The sequence below is a fragment of the Felis catus genome, chromosome D1 (assembly GCF_018350175.1).
Source record: "Felis catus isolate Fca126 chromosome D1, F.catus_Fca126_mat1.0, whole genome shotgun sequence".
NCBI lineage: Eukaryota > Metazoa > Chordata > Mammalia > Carnivora > Felidae > Felis > Felis catus.
In genome coordinates this window covers 53,711,474-53,734,493 of record NC_058377.1, presented here as the reverse complement: position 1 = coordinate 53,734,493, position 23,020 = coordinate 53,711,474, and the positions used below count along the sequence as shown (strand labels likewise).

General features: G+C 47.4%; 1 protein-coding gene across 9 annotated transcripts in view; it reads right to left on the bottom strand.

Annotated features, from left to right (window-relative positions):
* The window catches only part of TENM4 (teneurin transmembrane protein 4), a 744,941-nt gene that overhangs the window by 50,351 nt on the left and 671,570 nt on the right, over positions 1-23,020 (bottom strand). For 6 of the 9 annotated variants that reach the window (XM_023238928.2, XM_045038070.1, XM_045038067.1 and 3 more), the window contains 5 exons: positions 18,573-18,834; positions 15,670-15,937; positions 12,732-12,875; positions 9,473-9,722; positions 7,222-7,242 (listed from right to left, as the gene is read on the bottom strand). In XM_023238928.2, the coding sequence (XP_023094696.2) occupies positions 7,222-7,242; positions 9,473-9,722; positions 12,732-12,875; positions 15,670-15,937; positions 18,573-18,834 (945 nt within the window). The remainder of the gene's footprint in view (positions 1-7,221; positions 7,243-9,472; positions 9,723-12,731; positions 12,876-15,669; positions 15,938-18,572; positions 18,835-23,020) is intronic. The other 3 variants (XM_045038066.1, XM_045038068.1, XM_045038074.1) reach the window with 1 other exon arrangement.

Below are 23,020 nucleotides of genomic sequence, written 5' to 3'. Positions count from 1 at the left end.
AGCTTAGGAATCAGATCGGTCTGGGTCTCACGTCTGGCTCTGTCATTTCCAGGTTCTGAAACCTGGGCAAGTTACCTGGCCTTCTGGGCCTGAAGTTTTCTTCCTCTGCAAAATGGGGTATTAACAGCCACCCTGTCGGTATACTGAGAAAATTATATAAAATTGTATGTGAAAGATATTTAGCGTAGTGCATGGCACATGACAGATACTCAATAATTGTGACTGTTCTTTTAATTCCTAGTCATTATGTCTGGTTTTGCAGCTGGAGAGGAAGACAGACTAGGTATTCCTTTTAAGCCTGAATTTTCCTATCACATGGTACAGCTTTATAATTTCTTTCAGGTCTAGGCCGAATTTGGAGCTGGAACCTTAACTCCTGGAAACTAATTTTCAGTTCCTGTGCATGACCTTGTTATTCCAGGTCTAGGCTGCATTGGAGCTGGAATCTTAACTCCTGGAAACTAATTTTCAGTTCCTGTGCATGGCCTCGTTACTCCAGGTCTAGGCCAAATTGGAGCTGGAATCCTGGAAACGAATTTTCAGTTCCTGTGCATGGCCAGCCTCAAACTGCATCTTAACACTGGTATCCCCTTCCAAGTCTCCAGAATGTCTTCCAATTCAAGGGAATCTCCCTCTGTTCAGGTTGGATGGCCCGGCACGGGCCATTTCCACTGGATGGTGGGATGTAAACCGTGCTGGGGATTCAGAGGGCAGACTGAGCAGTGTCTACAGCACCAGCAAAGTAGGCGCGCTGTCAATCCTTCAAGATGCAAGTAAGACAATCAGAAGAGTCTAGAAGGAAGCTATTTTATGTTTCATCGGGCATGTAGGTTTTGGGTTTTTTTGAAAAACAAAATTTTATTTCACAGATTGGTGTTTTTTGAATTACATATGAAGACTGGGGCAGCATAATCGTTTCAGTGTCAAGGTCCCTAAAGGTTTTAATCTGGCCCCAACTGTCTGTCATCATAACCATCCCTTGCTTTGGGTGTTATCTTGGGGACTGGCTGCTTCTTAACAGGGCCAGGTTCCCAGACCTAAGATTTCCCTGTTGGTTTTCTCTCCCTGAATTAGACTAAGGTGACGTGATTTTCTCCAACTGTCCTTCCTCTCTAGCTCTAACATGGTTGTCCCATCACATCATCCTTTTCAAATAAAAGGCAGGTCTCCCCGACTGCAGCCTGGGTCCTCTCCAGGCCATTCTTCCTTGTTGTAACCCAGACATTGTCACATCACCCCAGTGCCCTCTCTTGCAGGGCACCCCATGTTTTATAGGCTGATTTCAGACTCCCCAGCCTAGCAACACTCTCTGCAGCTGCCTCGTATCCCCCGGTACACCCTGCAGTCCATCAGGGACATCTGGTCCCCCACACACACCTCCGCACCTCCCTATAACTGCTGTTCCCACTCTGTGCAGTGTCCTGTCCCCTTCCCTTTCCAGCCTGCTAAACTCCTACTCATTCTTCAGGTATCAGCTCAGTGGCACCTTTTCTGGCAAAACCTTCCCTAACCCGTGTGTGTGGAGATTCGTATCTGCTCATAACTGGGTTACAGGACACTTCACATAATGCCGTGGTATTTATTTATGTGGCTGTCTCCCAGATCTGACAGTCAGTCCTTGAAGGGAAGAGATGGGATTTTATTCATTTTTGTATTTCTAATGTTCAACTTGATGCCTTCTAGGGCATAGCTGTCACTTGCTTTAAATGGATGGTATCTCCATTTTGAGTTTATTTAAATACCATTTTCACTCAAATTACTTGGGTGTTTCTTTTCCTTCTCTTTTGAGGGAAATGGATAACAGGATAGATGTGCTGTTTATGTTGAAATGTCCCTTGTGACTTACCCTCTAATGCAGCACAGATTTGATCTTCCCAGATGACACTGATTCTGGCTAAATAAAATGCAGTGACCTTAGGTCCCAGTCTGCAATGTGGGGCAGCCCGGATCTCTCTGCTTCCCTGATGACAGCTGCGAGGTGGGGCGGTGAGCGGAGAGGGGTGGGGGGACGGGGAATCATTTCATTTCTTTGTGCATCACTCATGATAAACCGGTGCTATCTACCTTGGCAGAAAATGTGTCCCTGCGGGAATGTGGTGGGGGCCCTGTCCACTTAGATTAGCCCCCTGAGTTTCTGGCTCATGTCTTTCTGCAGTGACCCAGAGAAGTGCCACTCATGTACAGTTTCTCAGCTCAGTGAATTCCAGAAGAAGGTGGCACCAGCAGGATTGTCCCAGGGAGTCTGTAAGAGCCGTGGCCCATCTTCTCTGCTCAAGGACATATTTGAGGTCTGGCAGTCGGGTTAGCATAGGGGAAAGAACGCTAGCTTTGAATTTAGAAGATGTGGGTTCTCACTGGAGCAAGTCCCCTAAATCGCTCAAACTGTAGGTCCCTCGGCTGTCAAATGATTAAGTCCCTGCTCTGCGTTGCTCACAGGCTTGTCATCAGGATCAAATGAAATTATACATCTCAACAGCCCCTTCTGGTTGGAAGAGCACTTGGACAGTCTTCAGCGCCCTCCTTCCTCATGCCACCTGCACAGGGAGCAGCACCTGGGCCCCCATCGGGGGCAGGGCCACCGTTTGGTGGAACACAGCTTGGAGAGATGACTGTCACTGGTACGAAGGCATCCGCTACCACCTCTGGGTGTGTGTTCCGTCCCAGACACCATCCTTGTGCTCTGCACGCACAGCCTGACGTTCCTCACAACTGCCATGTAAGGCAGGTGCTTTTTTTTTTTTAGTATTTCAGAAACCTAAGACCACCAGAGGTGAAGTGCCTTGACCAGAGCTAGAGACTGCTAGGTGGCAGGATGGGTTTCTGACTCCAATCTTCTTGACCTAAAGGCTGCGTTCTTCCTATTTCCCCACACTGCCTCTCCAAGCCTAGGAAGCACCATTGCCCTTACTCACTGGGGAGCATCTGATCACGTCCAAGTCCTGAGATCCAGTTCCAGCATCATTTCATCTGAAATGCCATTCCTGGATCCCCAGACCCCCAGACCCCAGACCTCCCCTGGAGAACTGGCCACTTGCTTCGTCGTGTCACCAGACCCTTAGCAAATATACTTTTCCTACCTGTAGGACCTTAAGACACTGTTCTGCTTAGTTGTCTGTCTCCTCAATGACATCTCGAACTCTTCAAGGGCAGGGACCAGCTTCGAGTCCCTGCTGCTTGGCCCTGGGCCCTGGGCCTTGGCCCTGGAGCAGAGTAAGTGCTCCAGAAAAAGCCCACAAATTTATGCGCCGGTGAATGAATGGCTATCCATCTTGCTGGGAGCATACAGGGGAAATAATAATGCTATGGATCTTACAGTGATGGTTCTCAAACATGGTTACACAGCACATTCACCAGGAAAGCCTAAGAAAGAAAAACCTCATCCACAATATCTGAAGAGCCTGGGCATCTGTCCCTTTAAGATCTCTCCAGGCGACTCTGAGGCACAGCCAGATTTGGAAACTGAGGACTTAGAGGCATGCTCTTCAAATTTTAATATGCAGATGAATTACCTGGAGATTGTATTAAAATGCAGACTCCAGTTCAGCAGTTCTGAGGTGTGGCCTGAGAGCATATGTTTCTAATAAGTTCTCAGAGGATACCAGTGTGGTCTGTCTGCTTGCTTTGAGCAGCAAGGCCTTTGAATACTCTCAAAACCATGGAAGGTGGCCTACAGCTGAAAGCCCCAGGATCAGCTCTGCAGCAGGGACCATGTCTGAGTCGGTTCTGATTCCTGGTATCTTGAGCCGGGCTGGGCACAGAGAAGGGTCACAGCTCTGTTTCCTGAGTCCACTGTGGGACCCACATTCTTTTCTACTTCCACAAACGTGAGCTTGGCACTTCTGGAAGCTACGTACACACTTGGATGCTATAAGAGTACCATTCCGGACATTCATGAACTGAAATCAAGCCTCACACTGTCCTCTTTCTGGATGGTGTGGGACTTTCCTGATAGGAGCTGGGAGTCCAGGGACTAGAGGCAATCTATTCCCTGCTTCTTAGTGAGAATTCTCCCTTTGTCTCAGAGTAACTAGCATCCTCTGACCACATTTGGTGGCGGCCCTGGTAGAACTTGATTTACTGGTTTTTAGAACCAGGGGGGAGAGCCACAAAGACAGGGGTTCAAATACTAGTTCTACCACCCACTTAGTAGGTGACCTTGGGCAAATCACTTCATTACTCTGAGCCTTAGTTTCTTCATCTAAGAAATGGGGATAATCACAACTACATTAAAGGGCTACTCTGAGGACAAAATTGTATAAAGAATATAAATTTCTGAGCATAGTGCCAGTTCCATTAAGAAATAAAAATGCCCAGGGGCGCCCGGGTGGCTCAGTTGGTTAAGCTCTGACTTCGGCTCAGGTCATGATCACACAGTGAGTTTGAGCCCCGCATCGGGCCCTGTGCTGACAGCTCGGAGCCTGGAGCCTGCTTTGGATTCTGTGTCTCCCTCTCTATTTGTTCCTCTGCCCCCTCTCTCTTTCAAAAGTAAAGATTAAATAAAAATTTTAAAAAAGAAATAAAAATGCCCAATAAATGGCAGCTGGTCACCTGGAGAAACCTTCAGAGTATTTATGTTACTGCATAATGGAAAAGCCAAGTATGTCAGACTTAATATTGTCCGGCCCAACCTACTTCCTGGGGGAAGTTAGGGCTTTCTGTTGGAGTTAACTTAATACGTTGATGGAGATTGATGAAGACCCGAGTTCAAATGTGCCCCTGAAAAAGGCATCAAGCATCCTCTATCACCTGGGGAAGAGATCCAGGAGGAAATGAGGATCCTCGTTCCCTGAAAGGGTCCACAGAAGAAGATGCCCAAAAGATTAGGGGTCCCTGTGCGGTGGGCTGCTATGGAGGCTGAACAGTCAGAGGCATGCAAGGCTGCCCTGGGGAGCATGTGTGCAGGCTACCATTCCTGGGAACAGCTGAGACAGTAAATGCTCATGGACAGAGAGGATAAAATTTTAGAATTTTTAATCCACTTCTGACATTTATGAATGGGGACACCAAGGCCTAGAGAGGGGAAGGGATTTACCAATATCCAGGTGCCAGTGAAAATCAGAGCTCAGACTTAGGTGTTTTCATTCCAGATTTTCTTTAAGAAACTAGAGAAGGCAGAAACAAATTCCTTTTTTCCTTCCACTTGGTTTTACTTTAGAAATAGTTTTTGGCACCTGAGAAAACGATGAAATGAGGGAGGGCAGGAAACTGGCTTTGAAATCATGCCATGGATGTACCAAAAGATCACTAAACATCAGGCACCAAAATCACAGCTCTCACAGTTCACAGATGACGAGACTGGAAGCCAGAAAAGCGGGATGCCCAACCCAAAGCCACACAAGTGCACAGCAAAGCTGGACAAGAACCCTGACCTACTAATTCTTCCCAGCTCGGTCCCCTGTAACCCCGCTGCGTCCCAGGCAGTTACCGCCACTCACTGAAGGTCTCAACGTGAAATGCTAGGTTTTCACCCAAGATCCTCGTATGAAATGTACTTCTATGTTTTCTCTAAAACTGAACCTGAAAGTATGTATCGATGTATATAGTTCAGTATCAGCCATACAAAGCTCACTAAAAATTCTTTTAGATTTCCGTGTCAGGAAAAAGTATTCTCCCCTCTGAGAAGTGAGCACATTTTCCCATTTCTGAGAACGCAAACCATGAGAATAGTTATGTTTCCCTGTTTGCTCTGGCTGCCAGGAAGTCCAGGGTCTAATCTGACATACAATCACACATATGTGTTTCCTCGTTTCCTTTTGTTACCAACTTCTATTTAATTTACTTTAAGACACGTATCTTTGGTTGTAAGAGGACTGAATTCCTTTTTGGGAAAGTTGACACCATCATCATCATATAATTGTTATGATGATGATAATAATAATAATAATAATAATAATAATACTAGCAATAATAATAGCAGCCATGTCTGGAGCTCCCCTCTGTGCCTGGCACAATGCTAGATACTTTACAAGTATCCTCTGTAACCCTTAAAACGGCTTCCAAGAGAGATTTTGTTGACCTCAAGTCAAAAAGTAAAGCTCAGAAAGATGAGGTGATTTTTTTTTTCAAGGTCAGACAATGGGCGGGCGGGGAGGGGGCGGGTTTCAATTTTCTCATCTGTAGATTAGATGTGCCATGAGCACCTACTTCACAGGGTGCTTTGGGGATGAACTGCTATAGCCCATGTAAATCCATGAACCTTCTTTCTGCCTCACGCTAAATGCTCTGTCCATGTTATTATTATCTTAAAATAATATATACAATTGTTACATTAATACCATATCTAATTACACAGATACGGATATGATCATTATTGGATTTGGGGTCTGCCTCTTTCCGCCAGCCTAAGATTTTCTTTTATTCCCACTCAGCACCCAGCCCACGCGCCACTTTGGTATGAGCCACCTGTGGGTAACTGAAAGCTACCTTGGTAGCCGCCCCAGCTCCATTTGCCCACGGCTTTTTCAAGTCACTCAGATGTGTGTGAGGCAGGGGACTCTGAAGTGACTATTCCCCAGGAGTCAGAAGAGTGCCCCAAAGGCAGTGGTGCTGATGGGCAGACGTTTCTCTTGGTGTCTCTGATGAGGTGGCTCCCTTCTGCCTGCTGAGCCTCACTGTGAGCCTACACGACAAATCCACTCTGTGATAAAGCTCCTATTTGATGAACCACCTATCTGGGTGGCTCATATGGTCTAAACATTCCTCCCCACTCTTCCCTTGATGGCAAACTTTCTGGTGGGGTCATTTAGCATCCTAGCCACCAAAGCCAAGGCACCTGCAATGCCCACAGAAGTGCAAATCTGAAACCTGTCTTTGTCCAACTTCTTCACCTGATCGAGATGTTCTTAAGGTGTCCCATTGTGACCATGAAAGCCATTCAACACAGTTAGGAGGTTGTCCTCATTTACTCCAAGGATAAACGGACTGGTGTTCAAATTACTATGCCAAGGTTAAAGTTGTTTCCCCTATTATTTCAGTCTGTCATGTCCACAGATTACCCAAGTAACTGCTACACTTTGCTACAGATTAGAGGAGTTCGGGCTCTCGCCTCCCACCCCCACCATTATTAATGACTTCCTCTCATTGTAACTGATTACCTCCAATCAGTTCCAATCACACAGGATCCATTTGCTAGTGAGCCATCTGAATTTGACACGTGCAGCTTACCACACAACATGCAACAAGGCAGAGGAGAGACAGGAAATTCTCCACTGGTTGGCTTACCTATGTCTGAAATCTTTATTTCTGACAGAAGACAGGAGAGCAGGGAATAGAAGAAAGAATGAGGTGTTAGCAGCGGGGTTAGAAGCATTATTAGCAGCCTGAGAACTTGACAGCAATGGTACTGTACAATACTATAATAAATAAAGACTTAGCAGCTATGACACTGATTTATTTTATATTGGATATTACTTGTCAGTGAGCTCACTTACAAGCAGCTACATATCACAGAAGAGGCATGGCTTCACCTGCACCACTACTGCTGACTTCGGGGAAGGGGATGAGCCTGACACATGCGGCTGCTCTCACCAGAGCTAAGACAGGGGCTGCAGCAGCGGCTTCCCCCCCCCATACAGAGACATGCTCCCCGAGACACGCATGTTCACTGCTGTGCCTCTGTTGGTGTGCACGCTGCCCTACAGAGGGTATTCAAAACTTGCATAGCCCACCATGATCCTCCTCATGACAGAATACAGAACTGGAGACATACCATAATTAGAAGGGCAGGGGGCGGGGGGTGGGGGTGGGGAACAGGGGGACAGGCCGGGAAGAAAATACATCAAGATTGACAACATATTGATACATGTATTTTTCTTTCCAAATTTCATTTACTCCTCCCTTCCCTACTTATTTGTCTTCCACGATCTCCCCTCAAAGGTGGGAGGCAGGGAAAATGGGGCATCTTATTTGAAGATGTGAAAATGGAGGCCCAGAGCGGGTAGATGTCTTGCCCACAGCTGGACAGCTTCTCTGCCAAGGTGGGCTGACCCCTAGGCTGTGGCTCTTCCCATTACCCTATAGGAGGTGGAAAGACAATGTGAGCAGCTGACTGGAGCAGACAGGCTTACGGGTTCCTTGTTCCCTGACAGATGTCTGTGGCAGTGAAACTCATAAAAGAGAGAAGAAAGGCAGAGAATATTCCATTGGTGGTTCTCACAAAGCCTGATATCCCACTTCCTATGAGTCCACAGAATTCAGGCTTCTGATTCTTGTCATGGCCAAAGACCTCCTGCTTCATTTGTCTCTGTGTGTGTGGGTGACTACAAATCCTCTCCTCTTGAGGGCTGCCATGACTGTGGTCAGCTAGCAAGCCTTCCCTTCCTTCACATGGGCACTGCAGAGACATTCTCAGCAGGCAATTACTTCCAGGGGATAACTTAACAAGGCATTAAAGCCAAAGTGGCCCTCTTTGGGTCAGGTGACAATTCTTTGGCCATGCAGAGCTGTTTGATGGACTTTTGGGCTTCGGTCTGCCATTCTAGAAGCTGGACCTTGGGCAGATTCTTTAAATTCCCCGAGTCTCCTTGGTCTTGTCTGTCAAGGGCAACAGTGGCAAATATCTTGCAGGACTGTTATACTGGGCAAATAGTTGGGACTTCACAGAAGTGAGTTTCCTTTTCCCTGGCCAGTTTGGAAGAAGGCTTTCCAGCTCACAGGCCTGTTCTGTTCACACGAACTCCTGCCCAGGACATGGGCAGATCCTACTCCCTAAAGCAATTTTGAGGAACTTGGGGCAATTTCTCCTGAAAGGGAGAGTGGGGCAACCCTGTCTCTAACCACAGCTTCTCTGTAACCCTAGAACCCACCCTGCGACAGTGCTCTGGTTCTAAGAAGACCCAGTTTAGGGAGTCTAGAGAAAATGCAACCCATCAGGCCCTTCCCTGAGCTCTAAGTATGGCTATGCTCCATCACTCACGGTTGGGATGGGGAAAAAGAAAAGGTGGAGTTGGCTGGCCCTGCAGCATGCTAGGAGCACAGGGGCACTGCCAGATTTCAGCCCATGGGCCTTTATCTCAGTACCAGACAGCTGAAGAGGACTGCTGTAACTCGGATGAGTGTTTAGTAACAGGGCCAAACCTACTAACGCTGGCTTTGTCCATTCTGCCATCTTTGTCCTTATAAGAGGTCTCATGAGACTAATTTCAATCTGTTTGGTGCCAGGAAACAGAAAGAAGTTCAAGGCCTTCCAAAAAGTCTAATTCCTGGTTGTTAGCAGCCTTCTACATCTTCTGGGCGTCAAAGATATCCCCCTACCCCACGAGTGGCTGGTCTTCCTTTCAGTGCCGGTGGAGAGCAGCACCTGTTTCCCCAGAGCCCCCACCTTACAGTTTAGCCCTGAGCTGGGAAGTGAAAAGTCTCAGATGGACTCTGACAGGTGAGGCTCCTCTGGGTGTCGTGGGTAATGCTAGGTGGGCGCCACGGGATAGCAAAGGGACAGTATTAGGAAGTGTGAGGAGGACATCACCTTACATACCTCAACTCCAGGATGTTGGTGACATTCCCAGAGGGGAAGATCCTCCGGATGTAGTTGAAATCTCCCACGTAGAGGCTTCCGTCAGAGCCACATGTGAGGGCCACGGGGGCCAGGAGTTTATTGCCATCGGCAAGGCCATTGCAGCTGGGGCAGGAGATGCTTCTCCGGCGCCCATTGCCCATGATGCTCCCGATGACGGGTGGCTGCTGAGACACAAACTGGTTCTCCCCATTTCCTTTGTGTAAGATGCCTGGGACAAGGACAGAAGAACAGAATGGAGCAGGAAATGGCCGTCTTCTGCGGCTGACCACAGAGTTGCCTCGATTTTGCAAGGAATGCAAGATCTCTGCCTACCATTTCCAAGACTTACCCCCCAAGGCTGCCACACCCCCATCGTGAAACCCAGAGTGTCCTGAACAGGCCATGCTGCCTTCCTGATTGAACGCTCTCAACAACTCTGTAAGATAGGAATCACTGTCCCCTCTGGATGCACAGGGGGGAACAGGCTAGTGGCTTACCTGAGGTTACACGGAGAGTAGCAGAAGTGCTCTTAAGTCCAGGCCCCTAATCATTCAGCTCCACTCCTTCTCAAATAGACTGTACACATCTCCTGTACCTAGTCCCCATCTCTACTGCAGTGTGGATTTTTTATGACACTTACATGTTTTTCTCTCTTTAGACTGAAACCATGTTATTTCCCTTTCTATATCCCCAGTGCCTATCGCAGAACCTGACACAGAGTAGATCTCAATCAATGTTTAGAGAAATGCATGAGTGAAGTTCAGTCTCTTCTCACCAGGGTAGATTCAAGACACCTGAGTTTTTACCTGGTTTTGCTCCTAATGGGCTGATCCCAGATGTTGTATTGGCTTTCCTACTGTTTTAACAGGTCTTGGATCTCCGTTTCCTCACCAGCAAAATGAAGGGACTGACCTCAGTGACTTGTAGCCTTCATCCCATAGCCACACTGTTTATTTTGGGCCCAGATCATCCTTTATCTCCCATATTATTGCCACAGTCTCCAAACTGGACTGTGCCTCTGACCTCACTCCTTCCATACTGAAGCCTGAATGAGTTTTGGGTTTATGGTCACAAGAATCTTCTCCCAGGCTGTCACCTATTAGCTCTGTCCTTTATTAAACAGGTATCTTTCATTTTTACCTAGTCTAATCAAATCATTTTCCTACTCTAATGTTTGTGCTTTTTGGTTTTAGGGAATCCTTCTCTGAGATCATAAAGATATTCTTCTGTGGTTTCTACTAGTTTTAAAGTGTTACCTTTTAAATTTAGATCTGTAATCAATCTTGTTTATTTTGTATGTAGTGTGAACTTAATTTTACTTTTCTTCACCCACTGAGCCAGTTTTTCCAATACGATTTCTAAAATAACTATCTGTCTCCACCGATATCTGATGTTGCCTGTGTCATGTGTCAGTTTCTATGTGTGTATGGAGCGTAGCAGAAACCGTAGTCATCCACAGGTATCCATCCTGTCCCCCGTCCTTTTTCTGTAGCCACAGAACCCCTGATGTTTGGCTGTCCAGGTGACTATCTGGAACCGCCTACACTTGGCAGGTGACTAAGTTCTAGCCAGTGGCATGGAAATAGAAATGGGGTGGGCAGCTGTTGGGAGGTGTCCTTGCAATGGGAAGGGCTTGCCCTTAGCCCTTTTCCTCCTTCTTGCTGGATGGGATGTGGATATGAAGGCTGGAGCTTCAGCAGTCACCGTGAACCATAACTTTGGGGATGGAGGCCTGATTGGAGCAGTGGGAGGGGAGATGCCTGAGCCCCTGAGCCTGCAGTGTGCCAAGCCAGCCCTGGGTTATCTACCTCCAGACTTTCAGGCGAGGGAGAAACAAACTTTTTGCCTGTTTGGAATTCTATTATTTTGGCTTTGCTGGCACTCGTGGCCAAAATGATTCCTGATGACCACTTATAGGTCAGTTTCTGAACCCCGTGCTCTGTTCCATAGAAGCTATTTATCCGCTGGGGTACCAGCACCACAGTTTTGGAGACTGTGGTTTCTTTTAAGACGGATACCAAACCGTCTGGCAGTGCCTCTTTTTTCCTTTTTCTTTTAAAGGCTGTCTCAGCTATTCACCAATCTTTCTTCTATCATAAAATTTAGAATTAGTTGGTTAGTTTTTCCTTAAACCTTTTTTTAATTCAAATCGTTTTATTAAAATTAGTTGGCAATTTTAGTAGCAGTGCAAAGTTTTTGACTCTGACCACTGGACACGCTTAGACACGAGTTTATGATTTTTGGTCTGCTGTGGGTTTGGGTGCATGTACTTTTCCAAACCTTCTGCCCTTCCTTCCATTACCAAATGGCAAAGTGCCTTGAGTTTCGCTGTCTACAATATTCTACTACTGAATGACAGGAATCTGTAAAGTAAGATTGAAAAAAAAATCCATAGATTCAAAAATTCTCTGCAAATATTAAGAACATGTAAAGTATACTAGAGACACAATGTTGTGGTTTTGAGTAGCATCCAGGGCCTCTCCAGAGTAGGTGGGAGATGTCTGACATCAGGAGCATATTTAGTTGTCCCATCCTGGAACACAGTCAAGGTGGGCTATCTGAAATACAGAGCTGATTATGTCACTTGGATGCTTGAAACCCTTCAGAGGCTTGACATCGGCCTCTGGATGAAGTTCAAAGTCCCAGTCTTCTGACCCTGGGCTCTGGCTGCTCAAGCTCTGGCTTTTGCTTCAGCTCTTGCCTTCACTTCATCCTTTGCTCAAACCGTAAGAAACCTTCTCTCCAATTACTCTTCTTTTAGACTTCTGTGCCTTGGCACATACTGTGCCTTCTGCCTAGAATGTTCTCCCTACTTGATATATAGGGCTGATCCTCTGGATCTTTTGAGACTCAGTTCAGAGGTTCTCTCCAAAGAGACACCGTGCTGAACAGGGAAACTGATTGCTGCCCTCCATGCCCCAGGGTCCTGTGCTTTTGTGTGTGATGGCACCATCCACGGCACAGCCTGGAGACTGCCTGGGAAGTGTTTGCTTCTGACCAGAATATCATCTCTTGAGGTCTTTCATTTCTGCATCTCCACTGCCTAGTTGTGACAAGCACAGAGCAGGCTCCCAAGGACTATCTGTTGACTAATCCTTCTGATGACTGATCACATACAAGCCCATGTAATTTGGAGTGTGCATTTTTTTTTTTCTTTTTTAAATCTGGCAGGGCACAGAGGATACGAGACAAGGGCCACAGCATGGCCTGGCTCCTGGAAATCTGTTAATGCACTTACCACTTTGGATGTTGAGGGCATGATGTTTGTCTAGGCTCCATCCTCCCAGCTTAGAAGCATCGATTTCATATCCCTGCAGCACTGCCGTTCTTTTTTCCCACAGGATCAGATCTGGGCAGGATTCATACTCATAACCCACGGAAACTGTAGGAAACAAAAGCGCACAGGTGAGCAAAAGCGCAAAGTGCACAGGTGAGTAAAGCCTCTTCTTTGGCTTTGATACGCACGCAAGGCTCTGGCTTGTCTTTCATAGAAAAGGAGAAAAGGTCATATTTCTAAGTGCCTTAGAAATCCCGAGCCTTAATATCCTTTTTTAATAGAGCAATTGTGCATTATGAGGAAAAGTTAAAAAAAAAAAAAGTACTAAACAATTTAAAAAGGACCCAGGAGAATCAATTCCCAGGAAATAATCCTTTAGTATGGAAAATACTTCAGGCACAAAACTCTTCACTGCAGGACTATTTATAATAGTGCGAATTGGAAGTAATCTAAAAGTTTAAAAGGGGTTACAGGTTGAGCAAATCAAAGTGTACCCACTCGATGGGGCCCCTGGATGGCTCAGTCGGTTAAGTATCTGACTTTTGATTTTGGCTCAGGTCATGATCTCATGGTCATGAGATTGAGCCTGGCATTGGGTTCCATGCTGAGTGTGGAGTCTGGTTGGGATTCTCTCTCCCTCTCCCTCTGCCCCTCCGCAGCTCTCACGCTCTATAAACAAATAAGTAAGTATGTCTTCAAAGTGTACCCACTTGAGGAATATTATGCAGTCAAAGTGTACCCACTTGAGGAATATTATGCAGTCATAATTTGGTTATGAAGATAGTCGGGTGTCATGGAAAATGCTTATGGAATAGTGCTAAGTTGTATATACAGTATTCTATCTAGGCCTAAAAAAAACTATACACAAACTATAAACGAGAAAAGAAAATAAACATAAATGTTAACAAGTAGTTGTTTTATAGAAACATGTATGAATTTATTTATATTTTTGTCTGTTCATCAAATTTTTATGAATGATAATGGTATTACTTTACTAAAGAAAAAAATTCAAGGTCGTTTATAATGAATACATGGAAAAAGAACTCACTTAGGGTACTTTGAAAGCTGGAAGTTGCTTTGAGTCTCAAAGCTTGAAAATCCCTGGTTTCATTTCTGTTTCACAAATCCAGACCTCCTCAGGAGGGCACCGGGATGCAGGCTAACCCTGGCAGCCGTCCCGAGACTGGATTTGTAAAAAGCCCTGTACCTGCCCTGTGGAAAGGAACCAGCAGAGACAGGAATGCCATTTCTTTCAAGCATCTTTCTGTGCAGACAGTATCCGTCAAGAGGTCAATATCCTACCGCATGTTCAGGACAGGAATTAACAAGTGGACAGTCCCTTAAAAGTTTCTTTAGGTGCCATAAAAGTTGTTAGCCATCTATGGCAGGAGGGGAATGTTCACAGGGGCATCTTCTCTGTGACCATGAGTCCCTTAAGCAGCCTCTACGCCTCCTATTGGTCACCTAAGGGAAGTGAGCCTCAGCCCTTGAAGTCCCACTATGCAGACACCTGCCTTTGTCCCTGGCTGGTGGACACTAAGGATACCCATTTCACCTGAAGAGGTTGCAAGGCTTTTTTTTTTTTATGAGACCCCAGAAGTACTTTGAGTTACAGAAGGGAGAGTGGACAGAAAGAGACGGCATCTTCACTCCCAGCATGCCCTTGTGCGGTAGGGTGGGATGCAAAACTACAGGGAGGGACTGGGATGAGTCCAGCTCCATTCCTGTCTCATCCATCCTTGGGAGGTCCCCTCACCTCTCCCGGCCTCGGCTTTCTCTTGCAGAATCCGAGGACAATTTCTGACTCACAGGGTGGTTGTGGGGATTAAGTGGGATATTAACGTGCAGGGAAGCACACTGTTCAGAGCAGGTGTTCAACAGACATTCTCTTATTGACTGCCTGCCTTCCCTCCCTCCCTTCCTCTCTTTCTTCTTTACAGCATTATTTCTCCTCTGCTTCCTCATTCTGCCATTGCTCAATCTAATAAGGGAATGAAATTGGAGTAGGTTTCAAGATGAGAAGGAATTTCCTGGGCTGATACTCTACGTGTTTGGGGGATTAGCCCCGCAGGGGTTAGGTCTGCTCACAGTCCAGCTCTGAACCCTTCCTGGGACTCTGCTATATACGGAGGCCGGAATGAGCACAGCCAGCCGCTGAAGCCCGACGTCTGAGTGGGGCTGGGACTCCAGGTGAGGCCACAGTCACCTTCTGCTTTATCTTAAAAACAATGAGGAGGGGGGGCCCTGGGTGGCTCTGTCAGTTAAGTGTCTGACTCTTGATTTCGGCTCAGGTCATGATCTCATGGTTCGTGAGTTCAAGCCCTGCGTTGAGCTCTGTGCTGACAGCATGGAACCTGATTAGGATTCTTTCTCTTCCTTTCTCTCTCTCAAAAACAAATAAAAACTTTAACAACAACATCAACAACGACAGAACCTCTTTGATTGCAAATAAGGTAAAAAGGCCAACAAGCCTTCCTGATGAAGACAGAATCTTAGCTCCTGCACCTCAATAACTCTGGAGAAACCCAGGAGCCCCAGACTCCCACATTTCTCATGGGTGAGTTCAGGCCAGATGGTTGTGAGGGGGCCATAGCTGCATCTTCGTGGCACAAAGCCTCTTTTAGCTGTCACATACCACCAGAGCACTTTTCAAGGGCCCTTCTGCTTTTGTAACCCCCTTTAAAAAAAATGATCAGCTTTTCCACATTCAGGTCTTTGAGTACATTCTCTTAGGTCACGGATGGCCACCAAAAAGTCTTGAAGGCTGACTAAGCCGTAGGAATTTCTGGGAAGAGGAAGGGAGGAGGAAGAAACACGGCAAGTGGAAAAAGAGCCCCACGTCCCCAAGCGTCACTGTGTCTCTGAGGACGGCCTCGAGTCCTGGGGCTGAGAGGCTTACCGAAGGCTTCCGAGAGCCCGAACACCTTCTGGTTGTAGACATCTGTCTTGTCCCAGATGAAGTAATAGGACAAGTCCGGGGCCGCAGCAAACCACTTCCTGAAGAGGCGGCCCTCCACTGCCACCATGAGGTGCACCTTCATGAGGTTGAAGGGGATGGTAGGGTGGGTGAGGCTGATCCTCAGGACAGATTTGTAGCCAGGGGTACGGCTGCTAAGGTAGCTCAACCTCATCTTGCAGCCAGAGATAGCGATTTCCTCCTGCAAAGCCTAGAAGACAGATTACACAGCAAGTGACGGTCATGGACTCGTGGGAGGAGGGGGGCTGACAAGCCCCATGTGCTCTGGGTGTTCAAGAGGTAGAGGAGGAAGCAGAGATGGGGGACGAGGGAGAGGAGGAGCAGGAACTAGAAAAGAGAGACGAAAGAAGAGGGGGAGGCAGAGTGTGAAGAGAAGCAGGAGGAAGAGGGGAAGAGGGGCAAAGGGGAAACGGGAGGGAAGAGGAGGGATCCAAGAGTCAGGAGGCCTGGCTCCGGACCAGCTCCACGTGGTACACCCCTGCCCCGTTCCACGCGGATGACGATGCTCACCCTGCTGCATTAGTGAGAGGAACACATGAGATAATGCGTGTAAAATATTTATCATCATGTTGCCTCTCATTCACTAGCTATGCCCTCCGAGAAATGCGTGCAAGCTGCCGAACGTCAGCCTCCTCTCCAGAGTAGTGTGAGGATTGAGTGAGGTCACACATATAAAGTGCCCAGCCTATGACAGGTACTCAGTAAACAGGATGCTGCTGCTGCCGTTGGTGCTGGTGCTGGGAGCTGAGGGTGATATGAAGACAGACTTTCCTTCAGACTAATACGGACAGCCGCCTCAGGAAGGGCAGTTTCTCCCTCAAAACTTTCCTAAAATAAGACCCTCAAATACCTTTCCTCTTCAGGAAAATAAACAGAGACCATAAGAGGCTGGCCAAACAATTATGCAGGGTTGAGAGCACGGCCTGCCGAGGGCCTGTGGCCAATGCCTCCCTCCAGCTCACCCACAGAAAGGGGTCAGACTGGAGGCATGGAGTTTCCGTGCCCCATGCTGTGCTAGATGAACAGAATGGTGGGGAAGGTGGCACTTTATCTCCTGTATGTAATGGGCTCATTTCCAAGATGGAAACTTTAAATCAATGTCAGCGTTCTCAGGCACATGGCGAAAGCAGAGAACTTCTATCAGCTTGATGCTCTGGGCTCTGTTTTAAGAAGGGGACATTAAATCAATTGAGGCTAACGTATCCATTAAAAGGACAATGATTATTCTACTCTGGTGTTCATGGAGAAACCGGGCCTTCACAAAGAAAGCTTTTTCCTTTCTGTCCATTTCATATCACATATGGGGGTGAGCTCTCCCTACCCCGTTCTGAGCACACAAGATTTTAGGGACTGGGCCTAAAGCAGAGCAACCTTCCTAAAAATCAGCTTGCAGCTTCTGGACAAAGCAGGCTCTATACCCTGGTGAACCACAGGCAGGGTTCGAGTGCCATCCTGACGCTCTCATAAATATTTATCTTCAACACACCTTTTACAGCGTACATCTCCCAGTGCTTGCGAAGGCTGGCCAATGATAGGGCCAGGAAAACCCAGGAGCTTGTTTTCATGTGTTTCATGAATCTGATAATAAGCAAGGTTTGTGACCCAGCTGGGCTCGCAGACACCCAGCTCAGGGAGCGCTGCGAACAGGGTGGGACCTTTAACCTCATTTGTTCCAAAGTCTCTGCTCCTGGGAAAATGTCTAGATGGAGCTGAACCAGGGTTGAGTAACAAATTACTTCTCTCCAGCAAGCTCTGTCTCCGCTGACAACCATTTCAAAAGAAAGGTCAGCCTGGTAGTTGAGATAGGAGACCGGCGCCGAATCTCTAAAAGGAGCGAGGTTTTCAACCTGAGGGTGCAATGAGAATTTCAAAATGGCTGTATGTCCTTGTGGGCTGGCGCCAGAAGCCCATCAGCAGGACACACACACACACACACACACACACACACACACACGCACACACGCGCACACGCACAGGCACACGCACACACAGATATGACTGCTCAGCCAGGCATGAAACATACACACGAAAGTGTGTATGCTCCCTGCTCCACAGGCCCCTGCAACCTATTAACATGCACATGACCAGAGCTCTTGGTGGGCAAGCGAGCGAGCCTGGGACCTCTCCCTGCCATCTCTCTTCCCTTGGCCTTTGTTCCTGCCATCTGAGATTGGGCTGGGATGGCAGAAGACATCTGACTCTCCACAGCTTTGTTAGGCCAAGAATCTATCTTGGTTTCAATCCGATTAGACTGTATCTTTCCAAATTACTTCCTTTTAATGATAATTAAGTAAAGCCCTTGTATGTAGAGATTTGAGCCAAAGCATGCCTCTGGCATGAAGGCGGTGTGTGTAAAATAATCTTACATAAGAATAATACTGGAGAAAATTTATTGAGCGCTTACTGAGTGCTACACCTTGTGCTAAAGCGCCTCATGTATATTTTCTCACTGAACCTTTATTATGATGCCTGTCTGTCCCACTCCTGTTGGTAGAACCTATCATGATAAATATTTTCCACAGAAATGATGATAGAGGGGGACATTGGAGGCTGGGGGGAAAGGAAAGTGGGAGTGAACTGGATGGCAGAGTGGAAAAGGAGTGGGAGTTTATTATATGCCTGAGCGTGCCAGGAAGCTTCCAGTGCTCCTGTGTTTTGAGTATGGAAGAGGGGTGACCATCACACGCCACGGCTGCTGTGGGGTCTGGCAGCTGGATTCTGCATGGTGGGCTGATGAGATCTCCCTTTCCCCTGTCTCTGAGATCCTCCTCCACCCCACAGGTGAAATAAAAGCACAGAGAAATATGGCTAAGAAAGCTGGGTACCTGAATTTCTGGAACGATGGGGCCTTTCTCTGCACAGGAGCTGGCAAAGGACGTCAGCGGGGATGGAGACACGACAGGGTTGGGGCGGGCGAAGTTGCTCAGGTCACAGCTGGGAATCTCATTCTCCTCATGTCTCATGATGATGGTTTCCATGACAAAGAAGCGATCCCAAGGCAGCCAGAGGGTGTGCTCCTGTGTGATGAAAGGTGCCCGCTCAAACCGGAGGATGATAGAGATGCCGCCATTTGTGACCAAGTCAAAGCTGTTTGAGAGGGGGAGGGGTGGAAAAAGGGGGAGCAGGAAAAGCAGGAAACAGATGAGGAGGAAGAGGATAATGGGTGGGGGTGGGGCAAAGAGAGACATAAAGGAGACAAAAATTACACCAAAAGGTCTGAGCACTTGTTGAGGAGACCCTAAAACCTAAAGACTTCACTATAACCACAAACAGTAACAGAGATTCCATAAAGCATGGGTTTTGGGGGAAATGGTTCATTACAGAGATTTTACCAAAACCGACATTAATAATCACCGCTATGGAGAGCCATTTGCCGGGACACAGGACAGCTGACGAGCTTCTGCTATGGTGGTTCTGGTACCTAGGGACCCTTAGAGCTGAAGCTCAGTGAAAAGTCAGCAGAATAAAATGGAACAAGTCCTGCCCTGGTATTAGGAGCCCTAAGCCTAGTCCTGCCTCTGCCATGAACTACTGTGCGATCTCGAGCACATCACTCAGCCTCTCTGACCCTCAATTTTCTCAATATATAAAATGAAAAGGTTCAAATGGATTTTTTATTCAAGTATAATTAATATACAGTGTTATATTCACTTCAGGTATACCATATAATGCTTCCACAATTCTATATGTTTCTCAGAGCTCACCGAGATAAATGCACTCTTGACCCACTTTATTTCACCCATCCCCTCTCCCACCTCCCTTCTGGGCAACTACCAGTTTGTTCTCTGTATTTAAGAGTCTGTTTTCTTTTTCTTTTCTTTTTTTTAAAATTTGTTTGCTTCTTTCTTTGTTCATTTGTTTTGTTTCTTAAATTTCAAAGGGATTATTCTTAAGTCACTAAGATCCTATGATCCTACGGCAATTTTAGCTCTGATTATGATAGATTACTCAATGCAGGCCTTTGGAATTACAAAAAGGCACAACTGACAGTACGCGTGAGGTGGAAAAGGGAAGCTGAAGACTGAGGCCCAGACTCCCTGCTGCCGTGAGGTCTCTGTGGTGTCCGGGAGAGCCGGTGGCCAGCCGGCCTCTGTTCACAGCCCTCTCCCAGTCTGATGCTTTTCTTCTATGGAATCACCAGCAAGGGACCATTTGGTTCCCTGTGATGAGGAGTTTGCTATATCCACAGAAGGACTGTCCCATCTTCCCTTAGTTCTGTTAGGACTTGTTATTTTCAGAATTGAGCCTGGGTCCCTCTTCTTATAGCTACCTAGCCAGTAGGCCTTGTTCTACCTGTTGGGGTGACTCCTTCTGCCCTTGACAGTCCTTCAGGACTTAGAAACAGTGGCCCGGTCCACCTGCCACCTCTCGGCTGTGATGTCTCTGGACAGAGTCTTTTAGCCACTACTTGAGGATGCATTCTCAAGGCCTGTCCTCATCTTGTTCTTGTGGTTGGAGAGCTCCTGCAAACTCCTTACTTGGTCAGAATTCTAGCTCCCTCCCTCTCAGGGCACCATGTGCCCTCCTCCTCTTGGCCCACCACACACGGCCCAGGAGTCACATGTTTATTGCTTGGCCCAGGTGCATTGATTCCTCATTCTTTCCAGAACCTAGCCCAGCGCTTGTCGCTTATAGTTTACAGAAGGACTGTATGAATGACACTGTCAGTTTCTTCTGAACTGAACACCCTAGGCTCCTTCCTACTTGGGCTGTTGTTACAGACCAACCCAGCATTCACCCGTGCAGTTGGTTATAGAGACTCTAACACAGGACCTCACCTTTATGCGGGTTTGGGCTCTCTGCTCTGACTTGCTCTTCCCTCTCCCAGGGATTTTACGATGAACTGCCCTGACCTAGTGCCAAATCCTGTTCCTGACAGACGATGCCCCCAGATTCAGGATTCTAGGCTCCGGAGCCTGACTCTCTTGTCCTTTGCTGAAACTTTCACCCACTCTGCCTGCTCCTCACTCAGCCCTTTCTAGGCCCACACTTGGGTAGCAGAAGTAGGACAGTGCCATCTTCAATAAACAGTGATGGAGTTTGTTCTGAACCAAGAGTTTAGGTTTTGGCTCTCTAAGAGAATATCCATGGTTTGGGGAAATACCCAGAGAACGACTTTCCTGTCATAGACCTGAAGAGCATCTGTACTTTGACAGAACATTTGTAACCATCAAACAGAACTTTGGCCCGGCTCACGAGCTCCTTTCACGAGAGCATGAGCGTGGGGAGGAAGTGAAGACAAACCCGAAAAGACATATTCTCAAGGTGGTGAGTGGGCTAGGGGCAGCTGGCCCTGCCAAGAGCTGGGAGTAACTGGATCTTGCCAAGAGCTGGGCCTGTTCGTCTGGAGGGAAACCTTGTTGTGGATATGGATGTGAGTCTGACCACAAAAGGAAGGCCTGGATCTCAGGTGAAGCCCAAACAGCTCAGGGCCTGTCTAAGCACTGCTATTCACTCCATAGGTGACTTCTGTCACCTGTCTGGGCCTCAATCTCCTCATGTAAAATGATGATCATAACCACTTGGCAGTTATTAATTAGACAGATGGGATAAGGAATGGGAAAAGCCCAGAGCCCCACTCCCAGGGCATCATGCTCCGTATTCCCCCGTTTTTTCAATTCAGCGAGCCTGGACTGCTTCTTTCGTCTGCTATTCTTTACAAATTTTTCTTCATGGCTTCTATTTTCCATCTTTTTATCGATCTCTTTGGCTCTAGTTAAGTCTTGATGTCTGGTATTTCAGTGTGGTGGGTATGTGAAAGGGACCGGGGAGCTGGGCGAGAGTGGGCAGCCCAGTGCCTGCCTGGGAAGGGAGGGATACAGAGCTGAGTTAGACTTGGTCCACAGACTTGTATACGCTGTGACATTCAGGCTATGTCTCGGGCCTTATGGGCTCTCCCGGGGTGTGAGAGATAAGAAGGAGGGCGAAAGAAAGGGAAGCTGAAAGGAAATGGGCAAGATTCATACATAACAAACGGGGATCTGCAGGCACCTGGAGAGTAAGTAATGGCTCTCCTATCCATTATGCAGTGTCTAGTTGGGAGGGAAACTCAAGCCCCATAAAGCACTGGTTAAGAATTGCTTTGAAACTCAAGTTCTCTGCAACTCTGGCTCCTACGATGTGATTTAGTAAACTGATGCAGGAAGTGTGGCTGACAATTGCCTCCCAGGCTCCCCTTGCTGTCAAGGGGCCACGGAAATCACAGGGGCAGTACACACAGGGGGAATCAAAGCCTGGAGGCGAAGGAGTGGGCTCCTCTCAAGGGCCACCAAACCTACATGACTCCGGAGTGTTTTACGGACCCACTCTGACCAAGTACAGCAAGGCAAAGGACTGACGATTTGCCATTTCATGTGAGTGACGGGCACCTTTCGTGACAAAAAAAGAGCAGTCCCCACGGCTCCTTCTTGATGACTGTTTCACAGCAGGTAATGATGTAGCCACAATACCTGTTGCCTAGAATGCTCACATCTGCCACTCCCATCTAGCAGGCAGCCCCAAGCTGGAAGGCAGTGAAGACAGAGCATGAGAAAGATATATTCCCCCATGCTGTACTGAACGTCTGCACTGACGTGCTTCCTGGGCTGGAAGGTGTGTGGGGCAGGGGACAGTGGTCTGGGCCGGCCAGATTACTCCTGGCACTGGCCGCCAGCCCCTTCTAGCTGGGCCCCTTCCCATTCACAGGGAGAGGAGGGGGGAGAGGGCTCCCCATGCCAAGCTTGCCACTCTGTCTAAGAGGCACACATGTCTACAAACAGATGAGCCTCTACTTCATTATCACCTCGGCCGGGACATGTTCACGTCTGATATTGGATTAAAGAGGTGCTAAAATCAATCAGGCTGGAGCATAATTTCCAACACAGAGTGAAAATCAACCTTATGGGCCCACACTTAGCCAGATGGACTGCCACCACCTGATTTTATTAAAAATCGAGGACCTGTCACCACCGACAGCCTAAATTGTTCCACTTTCTTCCTTCTCTTTCCATTTTCTCCAAAATATTCCTAATGGCCTGTACCACAATCATCACCTCCTCATCATTTAATAATTTGTAATTTTAATAAACTGCTAATATTTACTGCATCCTCACCGTGTGCCAGGTCCTGGCAATATGGCAATGAACCAGAGGAGGGAAGGGAAACTAAGATTTATTAAACACCTACTGTGTGCAAGGCGCTTCCTCATCCATCATGGAATGTCATCCTTACAACCAAATTGTGAGATGCTAGTATTAGGACCATTCATAGGTGAAGAAGTTGAGGCCCAGAGAGG